Source organism: Balaenoptera borealis, assembly GCF_965194805.1.
Source record: "Balaenoptera borealis genome assembly, chromosome: 13".
Lineage (NCBI taxonomy): Eukaryota > Metazoa > Chordata > Mammalia > Artiodactyla > Balaenopteridae > Balaenoptera > Balaenoptera borealis.
In genome coordinates, this window is record NC_138870.1 from 28001913 (window position 1) to 28019851 (window position 17939).

Below are 17939 nucleotides of genomic sequence, written 5' to 3' on the forward strand. Positions count from 1 at the left end.
AAAAGAGATGAGATTACTGAAAACCAGGGTAAACAGCTCTGGGAAAATGGGGCATGTAATTAGAAGAAGACATGATTCCCCACCCTTTCTCCAGAAGTTAGGAAAAGGGTTTTAAAAAAGGAAAAAAGGAGATGATTCTATTTGATTTGTTAAAACATGTATAGTTATATATTCTTTTACCCAGAATGTTAATTGAAGAGAAAAATGATACTGTATTGGTTTTCAAAATTGAAGTAATTCCTGTACTGATTAAACATTTGTGACATATTATATTTTCTCATCTACAGAATTTCTCATCTGTTAGGGAAAACCTGTAGATTTTAGTATTTTGGAAATAATCTGTTACTATTCAATTAATTGAGTGGAGGACTTATTAGTAACCAAATGATTTGTGGTATATTAATGCTAGGCAACTATTAATGTAGCAGACAATAGTAATAGAACTTCTATAACCACCTTTTGCAGATTTATGATGAGGAGCAGTGCTAATAATGGAAGGAGCTAGAGTCTGGGTACCAGTTATGAAATATGATCAGCCTTGTTACACCAGGCCAATCACTTAAGCTCTCTAAGACTTCATAGACATAGGAGGCAAATAATGATCTACCTCAGAGGACTGTAAAGAAAAAATTTCATCTAAGGTCAAATGAGATAAGGTGCTTTTAACTGGGAAGATGCTTTAAGTAGTGCAATATTATATTACTGTTGTTTGTTGGTTTTTTTGTTGGCTTTTATGTCTAACCTACTAGCTCTGGTTTCTAGTATATCCATTATCACCCTGTTATTAGAAAATCTGTTTTATAGCAAGCAATGTATGTCTAGGAATTAGTTTCAAATTTAGTGCTTTCCTTTCTCTGTGTAGATAAATAACTGCTATGTATTAGAGTTTGGAATGTCATAGCCATATGTAGATCCATAGATGTTTAATAAAGCCATATTTAAAATCACTTAAAATTAAAAGAACCACTTGAATCTTGGAGATGGGATTTCTACAGGACACAGAGTAAATGTCCAAGATAGATAAAGGTCTCTTGGTTAAGGTTCAGTACAAATTTGACAGACCCCTTTACAAAAGATTGATAATGGTAAAGATTTTTGCACCCAGGACACCAGAATTCTTTTGTTAAGGAACAAATATCAGTGAAATACTGAATTCTATTAATTCTTTTTCTACAGTGCCTCCAAAGCCACTACACCTGCAGAATTCACCTTCGTCCAATATACACCAAACCCCCAGGCATAAAGCTTTATCTAGTGCAAAACCAAGGATGGAGGAAGTTAAACCTGCCTCTGCTTCTTGTGTCTCAAAAGAAAAACCCAGTAAGATATCAGATCTCATCAGTCGCTTTGAAGGAGGCAGGTAAGAGCTAACTTACAATGGGAGAAGGCAGAGGGGAGAAGAAAGCTGGTTTTTTAAAAAGTATGATAGAGTTACAGATTTTAAAATAAAAAATAGAGTATTTTATTCCATTAGGTTTGGTAGGCCTTTAGAAAGAGTGAATTTTTAAAATACTAATCTTGCCCTAATATGAATTCTCATTCATATTATATTATATTATATTATATTATATTATATATTACCTGTGTGCAGTGCTCTGTGTCCCAGCCTTCTCATCACATTGTGTGCTGTGTAGATCTCATTTCCTGCGTATCTGTGTATGTCACTCTGTGTGTTGTTACTCCCTGGGGTCATTCCATTGGTCACTAGATATCTGGGTTGGAAACGCAGGAAGTTGTCTCTGTTTCTTTGCTTCTCACTTCATATGCTTGAATTTAACTCCTGTGGGCCTGTCCCATCTCTTCTTTCTGACCCATTTTATTTAATGTGGGTCTTCTGTATCCATTCAGTCCCTGTTTCCCCTCTCCCCATACCCCTGTACTGTACTAGGTTTGTGAAGAGATACTGGCAATAACAAAATTCATGCTAAATTTCCATTCATATTTATTAGATATAATTTTATATTTTTTAGTCCTGACGGTTCACAAAGGTAGCCGAAATGTATATTTCTCACTTAAAGATAAAAAAAAGCTCACATAAGTTGCTTTTCTACTTATATGACCTTCAATTGTTTTTTCTTAGAATTCCCATCACTGACTTAAATAGAATTTTTAAAAAATTTTATCAGAAGGATTTTATTATGTATCACCAAAAGTCTGTATGTAATTAAACAGTATGTATAACTTCACTTTCATCCTTGAAGCCAAATATTTCCATTCATTCTAGTGTAATATTTGGGAATGGTTTCCCATTAGATGATTTCATTAGTTATTTGCAGGATGCATTGTTATTTATGTAATGAATCATAGCTTAGAAATACTTTAAGATCTTCTGGAAATTGTGACCAAGTACAAAACTGCGGTGTCCCTCGCTTGTGAGACTATATTTACTAACAAGTTCTAGAGAAAAGTAGTTCAGAAGCCTGTCTTCATTTTTTGTTCTTAATCAATTATGGGAACTTGAGTCATAAATATTTAAACTTCAACATCTCCCCCTCAGAAGTAGGATTTTTAATACCTTTGATATCTTAAATTATAGTAATCTTTCCTAGAATGATTTATTTCCATTGAAAATTTTTTGGTTCTCATGGCAAGTTGATTCAATAGCATGTTTGCAGATTCCCAGGGCCCTGTCCAGTGACTGCATAATAAAAGGAGGGGATGGAGCCCTGACCCCTTTCCATAGTGCATGCCAGAGCCTGTATCCTCAGATTTGGGGGTAGCTTTGGGAAGCCCCGAATGGGTCAGTATTCCAAAGACTGAGTCCTCTGAGCCTCACTATTTTGGTAACCCACTGTTTGTATTCCTCCTCTCCATAAACAAAACATGCAGTTTTTCCATATCAATTTTTTTCAATATATTTTTCCAAATCAGTTTTCTTTCACTCTTTCAGAGTTAACAGATTCAAAGTCATTTTTTTTTAAATTTTTATTTATTTATTTATTTATGGCTGTGTTGGGTCTTCGTTTCTGTGTGAGGGCTTTCTCTAGTTGCGGCAAGCGGGGGCCACTCTTCATGGCGGTGCGCGGGCCTCTCATTATCGCGGCCTCTCCTGTTGCGGAGCACAGGCTCCAGACGCGCAGGCTCAGTAATTGTGGCTCACGGGCCCAGTTGCTCCACGGCATGTGGGATCTTCCCAGACCAGGGCTCGAACCCGCGTCCCCTGCATTGGCAAGCAGACTCTCAACCACTGCGCCACCAGGGAAGCCCTCAAAGTCATTTTTTGCTGCAAAACTTGAAGGTTGGCTCTAAGGAGAGATGTGCTGTAATGTATGGCATTTTAAGCAAAATTGTTCTAAGAGCAGATAGGATGTAATGTGAGCATTTGGGCCAATCTGGTGAAGGAATGTTACCTGTGGCAGAGTCCACTGCCAGTACGAAAAATAATTATATGTTTTTAATGAGGTATTTCCAGTAGGAACAGGCCCTAAAAAGTACGGGTTAGTGTTGCATTGGATCTATAGGACTTGAATGGAAGTTTTTATTCCTTGTTCAGTGAGGTCCATGTGCAGTGTGGCTGTCCGGTTTTACCCCAGTTATTACAGCTTAAACTAGCACTTGGTGGAATAGAGCAAGATTCTGCAGGCTCTGATTTACCACAGTAAATTGACAGGAAGAACCAATGTCTGTTACAGTGGGGTCATGTAAGACCATACGGCACTATCAAAACCTTACTCATGCGTCATAGTTTTGCTCTTTGCAATAATCTAAGTAGCTCTGGTTTATTAATAGGAGTGATTTGGAGGATGTATTTGGAGTAAGTGAATTTTATTTATTTATTTTTTACTGTGGTTTATTATTCCATTTTTTGTTTTTGTTTTCATTTTTTGAGAGTAAGAGAAACTAGGATTTTTGACCTATGAAAGACTCTAGGATTTTAGAAAGAAGTAAATAACATTTTCTCACAAAACTGAACATTGTTTTTTCCCAAGGACACTGCAAGGCCAACGGTTTCTCCGCATGGTTTGTCATCTACAGGAATCTGCTACTTATTGGTTGAACCACTGCTTTTTACTAAACCTTCCCTCCCCACCTTATCCTACACCCCTCCACACACACACATATCCCCTGGATGTCACTTATTACAGGAAATTCTTACTTGTCATCCAAAGTGGTCCTTTCCGAAGATCCTAAGTAAGTCCAAAGTTTGGTTCAGAGGATCTGCTAAGGATCTTTCCACTGTGTTGCTGCACACTGATGTGTTCAGGAAAAGGAGGACAGTTTGATTCAAATCTTCAAGGGCTTTTGGAGAAATTAGGCCTAAGGGATACGCTCCTAGAAGGCAGATATCAGCGGTGGAGTGTGTCACATTTACTTATACTGACAACCTCCAACTTTTATATGACATTTTCCCCTACCAGATTTTTCCTTTCCTTCCTGTGGTGATAAACTTTACGGTGTCTTTTTTCTTCTCTTATTGCTTTCTTACTGTCAGTCGTTATTCCCTGTTCCGTTCTCCAGTCCAGATCAGCAGTATCTGGGAGGAGTACAGTGAAGGGAGACAGTAACACACATCTCAGCATTGTCCATGGACCTTTCTGCTGTGCCCTTTCCCCACATCCCTCATGAGCCCTCATCCCATAACCTCTGCTTGTGCTGAGGAAGATGCCAGCCCTGGACTTTCTTCCCACATTTTGTATGTGGCCTGCTCACCTGTTCCTCACTCCATCCTTCCTGTTCAGTGTATTATTATAATGTGGGGTTAAGACTACAGGATTTAGAGTCAGACTTCACGGTTTGAACACGGGCTTTATTATTTGTTAGCCACGTTACATTGGCCCCATTATATAAGTTTCTAAGCCTCAATTTCTCTATTTGTGGGGTCCCTATTTTGGAATTATTATGAGTATGAAACAAGATAATCAATGTAAAGGGCTTAATGTAGTTTCTGGCAGTTAATAAATGTTAGCTGCTATTATTGAATTACTGTCATGATCACCATCACAATGAGTTATTCATTGCTCCTCAACTATTTATTGAGCACTGTCACATGTCAAGTGCTGTGCTCAGAGGTGGGGATAAAGCAGAGAACAAGACGAGCACATTTTGTACCGTCACAGAGCATTAGTCTGTTTTAATTTTTTCTCCTCATTAGGTCATAAGAATCTCTTCAAGACTGAAGTCCAGAGTTTTGTGTTTGTCCTCACTGGAATCCTAGATTAAAGTACTATATAAATATTTCCATAGAAACATTGTTATATATTGGCAGTTAAATTCCAATGTACTATTAGGATTAGGCCTCTTTGAGGTGACATCTGAGCAGAAACCTGAATGATGGGAAGGAGTAAACCACACCATTGACTTGGGGAAGATTGCCCTGGACAGAGAGAATGGCAGCTACAATACCCTTAGATATGCACATTTGCTTATTGGGGATGGGAACAGCAGGTAACTAGTATGACAAGAGCACAGTGAGTGAGGAGAGAATAGCATTTTATGAGGCCAGGGCTAGTGGGGGCTATAGTATATAGAGTCTTATAGGCCATGATCAAGATGCCAGATTTACCTTCAAGTGTTTGGGAAAACCCTGAGAGTTTGATCTTTGTGGCCAACTTGGGAAGACTAGATTGGAGGGGATCTGTGTGGAAGCAGAGAGACAAGTTAGGAGGCTATGGCAACATGTGCAATAAAGTTTTTGAGAAATGTGTCCTGCTTTCCAAAGAAAAATAACCTTTGTTTCTAACCTGTTCATAAATTGAGGGCTAACTATACTCGTTTTTAAAATGTTAAGAAAGTAAAAATCTTGGGATAAGATGGCCTTATTAAATATTTTGCACATCTAAGTCTTTACTAACTAGGTATATTAATAAACAGCCCAAGGAAATGTTTTCAACCCTATATGTAAAGCTCAGGCTTATCATCTTTATTTAAATGTTTAGCATCCTAAAAGACTGAGAATTACTCTGGGATATTCTTACCTATGTTTCTAAAACCATCAGAGGGAAAAAAAATGTCTTCACTAAATATCCCTAAGCAGCTAGAATAAATTTGTTTTTATTCTAGAACTTGTCCATGCCAACATTTTCATACTTCCTTTGTATTTTATCTTTTAGCTCATTATCAAATTACAGTGATTTGAAAAAAGATTCTGCTGTGAACCTAAATGCGCCTAGAACCCGAGGAAGGCATGGATTGACAACCACACCTCAGCAAAAACTCCTCTCCCAACACTCACCACAGAAGCAGGGAAATGATACAGATCAATCTCAGGGTGCACAGACTTGTGTGGCTAACGGTATGGTAGCAGCACAAACCCAGATGGAATGTGAGGAGGATAAAGCGGCCACTCTTAGCCCAGATACTCCTATTCAGACTTCTGAACCCTTGCCCGATACAAACTTAGTGAATGGAGAAAGACAGGAAACAGCCACAGACCCTGCATCCCCCACAACAAATGACTGTGATGAAAATGCTTCTGACAGTAGCTGCAGGACTTTACATGTCGGCCCAGTGCTCCCCCTGGAAGAAGGAAGGGCAGACACAGAAGCCAAGGTACAGGAGAGGGAAGATGGAGAAAGCCCCCTAGAACTGGAACAGCTGGACCAGCACCATGAGATAAAGGTAAAGCATAACTAGGAAGAAGCACTGACTTTTTTTTTTTTTTTTAATATTTATTTATTTATTTAGGTTGTACCGGGTCTTAGTTGCGGCACGCGGGATCTTCGTTGCAGTATGTTTAGTTGCGGCATACAAGATCTTTAGTTGCGGCATGTGGACTTAGTTGCGGCATGCGAACTCTTGCAGCATGCATGCGGGATCTAGTTCCCCGACCAGGGAATGAACCCAGGCCTCCTGCACTGGGAGCGCAGAGTCTTACCTACCGGACCAGCAGGGAAGTCTCAAGCACTGACTATTCCACTACGGTTTGAAAACTATTTTATAGCATTTATGTGATGAATAAGTCAGATCACCCACACCACTGGTTGAATAGTTTTCAAGCTCTAGCTGATGATGCATGTTTCCCCTACTCTGAGGAGATATTCCACTTTTTCTTCCATGTAATTTCTGTTCATCTCTCTATTATGATTTCAAGATTCAGAACAGTGTGAAGACTTTGCTATAGGAAAACCACAAACATACTGTTTTTACTTACATCGGAAGAAAATGTTATTTGTTGCCCAAATGTTGAGGCTGCATCCCTAATATTTATGGTCTAAGTAACAGGAAATTATATAATCCTGAAGATCATCTTGGTTCAGTAGTTCATTTATAGAAGAAAAAACAGTCCCAGGAAGCTTAAGTGATTTTCCAGGCTCACAGTAAAAGTCCAGACCCCTTGTGCCCTGACTCTCAGGCCGGTATTGTGTCCTGATGCAAGAAGTCACAAGTGTAAATGCCTAATTGCAGGAAATGTCAATGAATGCAGCGGCCATGAGGAATAGACTAGAGACTGTGGCAAACTAGAAGTTCATTTCCTTTCTAATCAGAGCAGCAGTTTGATGAACCACCTGAACGGCATTTCTGAGCTAACAAAGAGCTGATTTGCTGGTGAAATATGTTCATAGTCTACCTGTGCTATAGCAGAAACTTTTATACAATTTCAGTAACAAGACCATTGCATTTGTATTCTTTATTCATGTCAATATAGTGCTTTGGAAAGATCAATAAATATGGCTTTTACAAAGCACTTGGAATTTCTTGGATCAAAGATGGTATATAAGCATTATCATAGCGTTCCCTGGAGTGGGGAGTTGTTTATAATTCTGAAGAAAAGAAAAAAGTTTCCATTGTTTAGTCTCTCTTATAGATTATAAACAACAATCTTTGTAGGAGAGCTGAGAATTGAAAATTGGACAATTATAGGAAAATTTGTAAAGGATAAATCCAAGTCCTAAATCTATTTAGAATTTTTTTTATGATGCTGTATCTTAAGTGGCACTAACATAGCCAGAAATTTAAAAGGACTGATACTAAATTATTAGAGTAAAAAATGATTGACTGATGTGTTCAGAACTTTAAAATGAAGTCTAGCTTATAGTTCAATTTACAGTGATCCTGAAAAAAATCACAAATAGGCAAAGAGCCAGTAGTTTATTTTCTTCCAGTTAGTGAATTAATTTTAAATGCTGACTCTCAAGCAGAGAAAGTTTAAATAAGGAAGTGAGTGGGAGAAAGTGAATCATACTTGGTAACAATATCTGAAACATTAAAGAAACAGGACTTTGCAAAGTGAATCTCTTTACATCTCGATACAATAGTAGATTTTAGTGTCTCTGTATTTATATCACGGTGAATGGAAAAAAAGTTTAGAACCAAGGAACTCAAGACTCACATCTATTCTTTTACAGTTGGGATGATGCCACCAGCAACTATTTGTAAAACAGTAAGAGCTGTTTTTATTAAGGGAAATATTTTAATTGGTGATGATGCCTGTGGTTGCTGGGTACTACTTTTTTCCCCCTGTCATATATTATTATGTATACATTTTCATAGATGAGTCTTATTTGGTTTGGGAGAGACTTAATAGGGCTTCCTATTAAATTAGTGAGACATGGAATAGTACATCTGGTCTTTCTCCTAATGGGCATTTAAGCAGTGGTTGGCACATGCTATATGTGGGAAGAAAAAGGACATTTTCTCTGCAGAGCTGTTGATCCAAATACCACATGAGTCTCCCATCCAAAAAGGAGTATTAGAATGTAATTTCTTCATGGTGACAACGTGTTCTCTTTTGCTGCTTTAGTGCTTGTTACATTGCCTTTCCTTGTTCCAAAATGCAAACATAAATGTTAGCAGTGTTAAGATGATAAGTGTATTTTACCACAATTAAAAATAAAAAATAAACTTAAAAAAATTTTTAAGTTAGTAGTATATAGTAGACTAAACAATTGGAACCAGGAAATCTTGATGCTACTTCTTGTTCATCCACTAACCAACATTATGACCTTGAACAAATCAATTAAATTCTCTAATTAAAGGGTTCTAAAATTCTTTAGTTGAAGAATATAAACTGAGTCTGATCTTAAGTCTCTCCTTAGTGATAATAATATAATAATTCTGTGCTGTTGTATGTAGGTATATTCCTTTGTTAGCATAGCCCTCCAGATCGTCAGCTGCTGCTTTTTTTTTTTTTTTTTTTTATTTACAAGGGTCTAAACATGCGTATCTTTATGGCTTTCTCCTGTCACAATGAATCACCAGCTATAAGTTGTCCTTTGTTGGTTTTGGTAAAAATCAAATGAAACACAGCAGGAGATCTCAGAGTGCATTGTCCACGATTGTAAAAATGCTGTGTTGATGACAGATCATACTGTTTTTATTAAAGCTAAGGACATTGACTTGACTTTGCTTTTTGACCCTGGTACTCTACTGTCAAGGTGATTTTATTTCTACAAATTTTCCTTCTGCTGGCCTCATCAATGGTTCACCATAAAACATTAGACAAATTCTCATCGTCTGTATATGATTATAGCAGGTTCTGTTGTGCTGCTCCCTGCAACTAAGAAGATGTTTCTCAGCTTTGTCCAAAGAGGACTCAATTTACTAGTGCTCCTCCCTTGCACGATGTCTTCTTGTTTTAATACCAAATTATAAAATGACACAGACTCAATGTAAAGCATCCTGATGTTCCTTTTAATACCATTTACTAAAAACTTGAGCTAGCTGTCATATATTTTTAAAAAGAGAAAAATTACTATATCTAGCAAATAGTGACATATCTGGGCAGGATATGCAGGATTTTCTGTTCTGTTTAAGACCTAAATGTAGTGGATCTCTCAGTTCGCAGATGTGTATTATATTTAGAAAATTATTTACAAATAACTTTAAAAGTAACTAGATAAAATAGTGCTGTACACAAGATTCTAAAACTATTAACACTACAGTGCAACCAGGGATCTGTTGAAGGAACAGGCAGTCTGACCCATCTTCCTGTTTGTAATCTCAAATTGGTTTTCATGTCACTTCTACGGTGTAGCGCTATTCGATGCCTTAAAACAATTATGTACACGATGAAAACCTTTAGTTCATATTCTCAGAGGACATATATTCTATGAGATTACATAATAATGATAAAAATGACAGTAACCATTAACTGAGCATCTTTTAACTGCTAGGCACTTTACATAATTATTTCATTTAATATCAACCTAGCACTATAGATATAATGATAATAAAGCTGAGTCTCAGAATGATTAAGTAGCTTATCTAAGATTTCAAATCTAATAAGTGACAGAATAGAGAGTTCAATGCAGATTTGCCTAACCCAAAGCTAGTGCTTTTCCTACTGCCCAATACTTTTCTTTGGCAGATAAGAAAAAAAAAAAAGTTTGAGAAACCCAGCAGTCTAGCTCCAGCCTAACTCCATGCTTCTCACTGTTGCAATATGCTGTCACTCTGAGAAGCTTAGATCACATACTATTCTGCCTAAAAATTTCTAAATGGCTATATATTTCTTAAAAATTATGTAGAAAGATTTCATTGTATCAGTTGGAGAACTTTCCAAAGCCCTGACCCAGTATTTCAACCTTATCCCCTAACATGTCCTTTCAAATGTCTTGCACCCCGATGACTTGAACTTCATGGTCATTCCCAACATACACATTTAAAAAAAATTTATTGGAGTATAGTTGATTTACAATGTTGTGTTACTTTTTTCTGTACAGCAAAGTGAATCAGTTATACATATATATATCTATCTACTCTTTTTTAGATTCTTTTCCCATATAGTTCATTACAGAGTATTGAGAAAAGTTCTCTGTGCTATACAGTAGGTCCTTATTAGTTATCTATTTTGTATATAGTAGTGGGTATATGTCAATCCCAGTCTCCCAATTTATCCCTCCCGTCAGTTGCTTCTTAAACCATCTAATGTGTTGAACTTCTAAGACATCATGGAGTATTTGAGTTTCACTATGCAGACAACTGTAAAAAAGTTACCTCAGTCTTTATATAACTCGATATAGAGATTTACATCAGAATAGTCTTATTAACTTTCATTTAAACCAGAATTAAATTTAATGGACATTTCCTGAATTGCGCACCAGGAGTGGAAGAATGAGGGATTGGGGGATGGAAAGTGGGGGTACAATAGAATTGCAAAGATAGTTCAGGAAAGTAGATACATATTAAAATAGATCTTGAACAATCATTATTAATAATTGAGTACAGACTTGAAAATAGTCTCAGCTTGTGTAACTCTTTCACTGATTATCTGATGTATTTTGATCAAGAATCACTTACAGTGGTGAATATAGAATACTGTTATTTTTACCGTGTAAAAGATAATACCTACCTCATTGAAACTGTTGACTCCACTATACTTTAGCAAAGCAACACTTTTCCAGTGTTTAAACTTTTTGCACCAGTGATCTAAATATAGCCAGACACCTCAAAGTAAGCAGATAATTCTTTAAAATCTCAGAATCAAAGAAAAATTTTAGCACCTTATGATACCTTTAGCTTTCAACCACAACGTGTTAATAGTATCTTTAAATTAAGGTTAATCATGTATTACAGCAGATTACAGATTGAAATCTACTAAAAAGAAGATGTTATTGGGTGAGCCAAAAAGTTCGGGTTTTTCCATAACATCTATACAACATTGTAAGGAAACATACTAAAACCCGTAAGTTACAGGAAAGGTAGGGGTCAACGACTATCGTAGTGTGTATGCATGTGAGCACTCAGGAATGGTACTTGAGGGCATCAGGGGATAACAGTATTATAATTCTTGTTTGGCATGATGAATTTGGGTTTACATAAATAGCTTAAACTATATTAGGAGACTCAGGTAAATGGGTTAGAATGAATTTCATTAAAAATAGTTATCTTTTCTCAGATTTGTAGGCTTCAGTGGGTGAGCTTTAGTAGAAATGCACTATGTTGAATGCTGCACTCATCAATTTGTGCCATGGAAATGAAAATTTCTCTTCACAGTTTTCACAAGTCTTTTAATATCCAGGTTATATTTCCATGGGTTGATTGGTAGTTTTTTCTGAGATTTATTCAAAGTATTTCCTTCCTCTCTATTTCATACAGCAAGCCAAATATCAGTGTGTAGATATGCACTTTTTAAGACTAACGTTTATATAAATAACGAATCTCTGTTATTGCCAACATAAGCTCAGAGTAGCAATGTATTAAAACTATAATAATAGCAATTTTATCAAGAATATAAAAGAAACAGATTTTTTTTTTTTAAGAAACAGATTTTTTAAAAGTTAATCTTTCCTTTCACCAAAAATGAAAGAAATTATGTAGTGAAGTGGGCAGATAGATGAAGGTGGTGTCCACAATGTAGAAACATATATTTTTAAAAAAATGTAAATGTTTATTTCCTGCTTATTTCTGGTTTTTTAATTGCTATTTTACTTATTATAGTTTTATATAAGCCTTGAGGGTTTATAACTTTTGAACATACTCAAAAGTTAAGAAAGATAATTATCTCCTAGGGGAAAAAATGACAGAAAAGCACATTCAGAAGTAAGTTGCAGGACTTCCCTGGTGGCGCAGTGGTTAAGACTCTGCCTGCCAATGCAGGGGACATGGGTTCGAGCCCTGGTCCAGGTAGATCCCACATGCCGCAGAGCAACTAAGCCTGTGCACCACAACTACTGAGCCTGCGCTCTAGAGCCCGTGGGCCACAACTACTGAGCCCACATGCCACAACTACTGAAGCCCGCGCGCCTAAAGCCCGTGCTCTGCAACAAGAGAAGCCACCACAGTGAGAAGCCCGCGCACCACAACGAAGAGTAGCCCCCACTCGCCGCAACTAGAGAAAGCCCATGCACAGCAACGAAGATCCAACGCAGCCAAAAATAAAAATGTATATATTAATTAATTAATTAATTTTAAAAAAAGAAAGTGAGGCTTGATTAAAAAAAAAAAAGAAGAAGTAAATTGCAAACAGAAAACCAGTGGTGTAATACAAGTTAACTAACTTTTCCTCTTTTTCCTTCAATTTCTCCTCACTAAGTTTAATTGTATTTCTTAAAATTGTTGATTAATTTTATAGGGTGTAATATGAGATATCAAAGTTTTCTGAGGGGTAAAACATAATGCTTACTTTGGTTATCCATTTCTTATGATGGGCTACAAGTCCTTTTTTTATAGAGCTTTATTTTTTATTTTTTAAATTAATTTTTGTTGGAGTATAGTTGATTTACAATGTTGTGTTAGTTTCTGCTGTACAGCAAAGTGAATCAGTTATACATATATCCACTCTTTTTCAGATTCTGTTCCCATATAGGTCATCACAGAGTATTGAGTAGAGTTCCCTGTGCTGTACAGTAGGTTCTTATTAGTTATCTATTTTATATGTGTATATGTCAATCCCAGTCTCCCAATTTATACCCCGCCTCCCATAAAGCTTTAAATTTCTTTTGGTTCACTTCTTGGAAGATAAGGGGACAACTGTTGAGGCTTTGTTAGATTTGAAGGCAAGTATTAAATTACACCTCTGTTTCTTCTTTTGCCAAATCAGCTTTAATTCCAAGAAAGTGAAAGGCAACACAAGCGAAGAAATTATCCAGCTTTACTAATCGATCTTTCATTGTTGCTAGTATTATAATGAAAGCTCCAACTAAAGTCATAGGCATTTTAAAATGATGTGTAGAATAATGGAAAAGTTTCCTCACTAACCATGTGGATAGTTCATAAATGCCTTGAGGGTAGCTTTTCATTATTCACTTAGAACTGATGGGGAACTCAGAAACTTCTTTATGTTGTGGTGACTCCGTTTAGTATGTTGGAAAGATATAAGAAAGAAGTGTGCTTCAGAGAACCTGCACCTGAATAAAACCACCTATTGTTCACTTTAAAAATTCAGTGTGCAGGCTCACTCTCCTTGGTGCTGGAAACAGAAATGAACAAGGCAAGCCCTTTCCACAAAGCCTCAGTCTGCTGAGGGGAGAAAGACATAAGTAAATCAGCATGATATGGTGCAAAAAGGGCTTGGGAAACACAGAAGAGAAAACAGCTGTGCCTGAAGGAATGCTGGTGAGGGACGGGCTGCTGAGAAGCAGCAGGACTGGGCTTGAAGGAGGAGTGGGAGGTGCTGGTGGTCCAGAATAGACAGGAACAGGGAGGTAGGGAAGAGGCGTGCATCTAGGCTGAGAGCAGGTGTGAGAAGTAGAAACAAAAGGGTAGCTGCCATGTTTAGGGGTTTTCTGGCCTCATAATAGAGGCCAGAAGGGCTAGTGAAATGAGTGTGGGAGTAGAAGGATAGGCTTAAAAAGAAAATGTAAACTAAGGATAAATTGCAATGGGTTTGTGTGCCTAAGCTGTATTTTTTCCCCTGAAAACAATGGAGACTTTTTAAAAAAGATTTTTAAAAGTCTGAATAAAAATTAATAATCCTCATAGAAAATCAAGAAAATGCAGCAAAGTGTAGAGAATACAAAATCACTCATAGTTCCACCACCCAGAGAAAAATGCTTTGATATCTAACATTCCAGCTTGTTTTTCTCAGCTGATATTTTTAACAAATATATGTCAGTAGCATAATGTATGGTCATTCTGCATCCTGTTTTGTAGGATGAAACATAGGTATTTTCCCATGTTATTTCAAACTTCCCATAAGCCTAATACTATCTGGCCTAAGAGGCATTTAATTAAAGCATGGAAGTGACATGATTATACATCTGTGGGTTTTGGAAAAATGACTCAGATGAAAGGAAAAACAGATGGAGCAGGGTACAGGTGTGAAAGGAAGAGGTCCTGGACGAAGCAGAGGGTTAGGACAAGGGAGAGAGATTTCTGAGAACTGCGTGACTGGATGTAGGGAATGAGTCATGTTCAACTCCTAGCTTGGATGAAGTGGCAGACGGTGTACCATTTACTGAACTACAAGAGAATAGAAAGAACAACATATTTGGGGGGCAAAAAAATTAATTGGATTTAGACATAATGAATTTAAAGGACTTGTGGAATGTCCAGGTAAAGATACCTGAAACAAAAATGGAATATTCTGGAGACATTATGGGTTATTGGTTAAGGATGAAAGCTTTAGAATTAAGAGGTGAGTTCCAATCCCAGCCCCATTACTTCCCAGCTATGTGATCTCAGACACGGCACTTTAGTATAACTCTGCAGGCCTTGGTTGAGATGACAGACAAGAAGGAAAGTGATTATGTTTGGAATGAGGGGAGGGAGTAGAGTTGCTGATTAGGTTACTTTTATGCTACTCAGTTTATGGCACCTGCAAGACATCCATTTGGAGATATTAATTAGGCAGATGAAATACGGATCTGGAGCTCAGGAAAGAGGGTAGGAATGTAAAAGGATGTACATAAGCATGTGATTAATATTGCCAAAATAGAATGTGTAGGAACCAGAAGAAGGCCAAGAACTGAGCCCTAGAGAGCACAAGCATAATCGAAAGGGGAACATAGAGGTTTGTCTAAGAGGAGAAAGAAGAAGAGAGAGCAGTGTCATGAGAACCACTGGGACTGAGAGGGTAGGGGACAGGGGGGTATTGGTGAGCTTGTGAGGATGGTCATCATTTAGAATGTGGAACTAGAAGTTAACCTGGAGACCTAGGCCTTTACTGGGACATTATAGCTAAGTAGCTCAGTAAACCTGGGTATTCAGATTAAATACAGTGAATCTATATTGCACATATACTGTGTTCAAGTCACTGCAGTAAATTCAAAGAGGAAAACTACCAGTCGAGAAGGAGGATTAAGATAAATAAATGACCATTACTTAAGATATCATGGGATGAAGGGGAAAGGAAAGCTCAAAGATAAAGCCAAGGTTTGGAGCATGGCTGAGAGGATGAATTACCTGTTGTTAGCAGAAATGGAGAACTCAGGCAGAGTCTGGAAAGTCAGGTGCCTGGAGGTCACAGGGTACACAAAGATTCAGTATGGGTGTGAGAGAAAAGGAAAGGTCAGATATTGAAAACACAGTGGTTGTTGTATGTGGCGTAAAAAAAACAAAAACAAAACAGAGAGTGATACACCATAACCTGGTGGTCAGGAAGATAGGCTCAAGAGCCAGACTCTCTATGTTTGAATCCCAGCTCAGCTACTTACCAGCTATGTGGCCTTGAGCAGGTCACTTAAACATCTCTGTATCTCAGTTTCCTAATCTGTAAAATGGAGGTAATATTACCTACCTCATAACATTTTTACAAGGCATAGATCATTTAATAGTTGTAAAGTACATAGAACAGTGCCTTGAAACAATGTGAGCTGTGTTTGTTAAATAAAACATAAAATAAAAATCCTGTTTCCTCATTTGTAAATCTAGATGAATAGATTCATGACCTGAGATGTCCCTTAATAGACCAAAGTTCAACATAGCTTACCTGCTGAAGATCCCAGCCCCTCTCTCTCAGTTCTATTTTAAACTAAGGTGCTCCCTTACAGGATACACAGAGATAAGTTTGCATGCCTCGTGCCATGTGAGGCACTCACTAATGTGTACAAAGTTTTAACTCTGGGGAATCATCACCAGAAATATTTATGTGACCTTATTACTTTGATATTCTGCCTAGGCTTGGGATAGTTTAATTCAGTTATTGATTGTGAGTATATATTACATTTTCTTGATGTCTGATCTTTAATTTCTGCTAAACTCAAAGGACAGTTTAGTCTAATGTATACTAAATTGGGTGTGAGAAGAGCAAAGTTCTTCTCTCTTTGCTGTCACTTCCTGTCTGATCTTGTGCAAGTAACCAAATTGTTCTTCTCAGTGCAGGCTCTTTCTCCCTCCTCCCCCACCCTCTCTTAAAAGGATGTAATTTAAACCTTCAGATTAAAAGCTCTCACTTGCCTATTCTCCTCTTTCGAATTGGATAAACAGTATAGAGGACATAGATTCGAAAAATACTGGTGCTGGTCACAATTAGGCTTGGATTTTGCTCCCAAAGCTTCCTGAAGGATCATGTTAAAGTACCAGACTGTTTATTCTTGTGACACTATATTATGAAGCAGGGAAAGGAATAATGCCTGCATGTCATAGTGGGCGTTCTCTTTTTCTTGTAATGTGAACCTGGTGATAAATTTTTTCCTGATTAGAACTCTTCCCTGAGACCACGTGACCTTAGTTATGGCATTATTGCATGATCTTAATAGAACACAAAGTCTGTGTTTTGTTCCCTTACCTTCTCATTTTCTTATTCCCCAGATCCAGGGGGAGTTCTCTTAGTTAAAAGGTGGTAGCAGAGTACGAACTTTGTTTTCACAGACCTGCATTGAATCCTAGCTTAGTCACTTAGTAGCTGCGTGACTTTGGGCAGGTTACCCAGCCTCACTAGGACACAGCTTCCTCGTCTATAAAATGAGGGGATAATGCTACTTGCTTCACGGGAGTATTAAGAGGGTTACATTAGATAATTCATGTGAAGAACATACAATAGTGCCAATAAATAGCGGGAGTTGCCCCTATAGCTCACTTGTGATAACTTCCCTTGATTACCTTGCTCTTTAGTATACTGAGAAAGAATACTGGAATGAAGGTGTCTAACACAAAATTAAAGATTTTAAGTTGTGTTTTGAGATGATAGACTAATTATGTGACATTTAAATATCATTGTGATCTAATTTTTAATTATCACCTGGAACCACACTGAAGATTTTGATGTCTGTAAATACATTAAAAAATGACATATCAAAATGTTGATGCATCTCATGAATTGTGGTACAAAATCAAGTGTTTATTTCCTAAGTTGACTCATCTTGCTATGAGAGAATGGACTTCAGGGAATGCAGAGACACATACCTATACAAAACCACATCTTCCTTCTGCATGGTAGAATACAATTAACTGATGACAGATTTGGATAGAAATTCCCCACGAGCAAGAAACATCCATTCTGGTCCTATAAAACATGATAATTTATATAGATATTATTTTAAATATAACATATGGAATATGTTATAAATATACATATGGAGAAGGCTATAAGAACTTTTAGTAGTTTTGATTCAGTGTTTTTAGGGGAAAAAAAATCTTCCTGCTTAAAATGAAATCACATGAGAACATGTATTGAAGAG

At 37.2% G+C, this 17939-nt stretch overlaps 1 protein-coding gene across 15 annotated transcripts in view; it reads left to right on the forward strand.

The window, feature by feature from the left end:
• The window catches only part of FGD4 (FYVE, RhoGEF and PH domain containing 4), a 220626-nt gene that overhangs the window by 147036 nt on the left and 55651 nt on the right, over positions 1-17939 (forward strand). For 13 of the 15 annotated variants that reach the window (XR_014233663.1, XM_082352066.1, XM_082352070.1 and 10 more), the window contains exons 3-4: positions 1177-1360; positions 6051-6558. Coding sequence is in view for 14 of the 15 variants with exons in the window: in XM_082352066.1 (XP_082208192.1) it covers positions 1177-1360; positions 6051-6558 (692 nt within the window). In the remaining variant the exon portion in view is untranslated. The remainder of the gene's footprint in view (positions 1-1176; positions 1361-6050; positions 6559-17939) is intronic. The other 2 variants (XM_082352080.1, XM_082352081.1) reach the window with 1 other exon arrangement.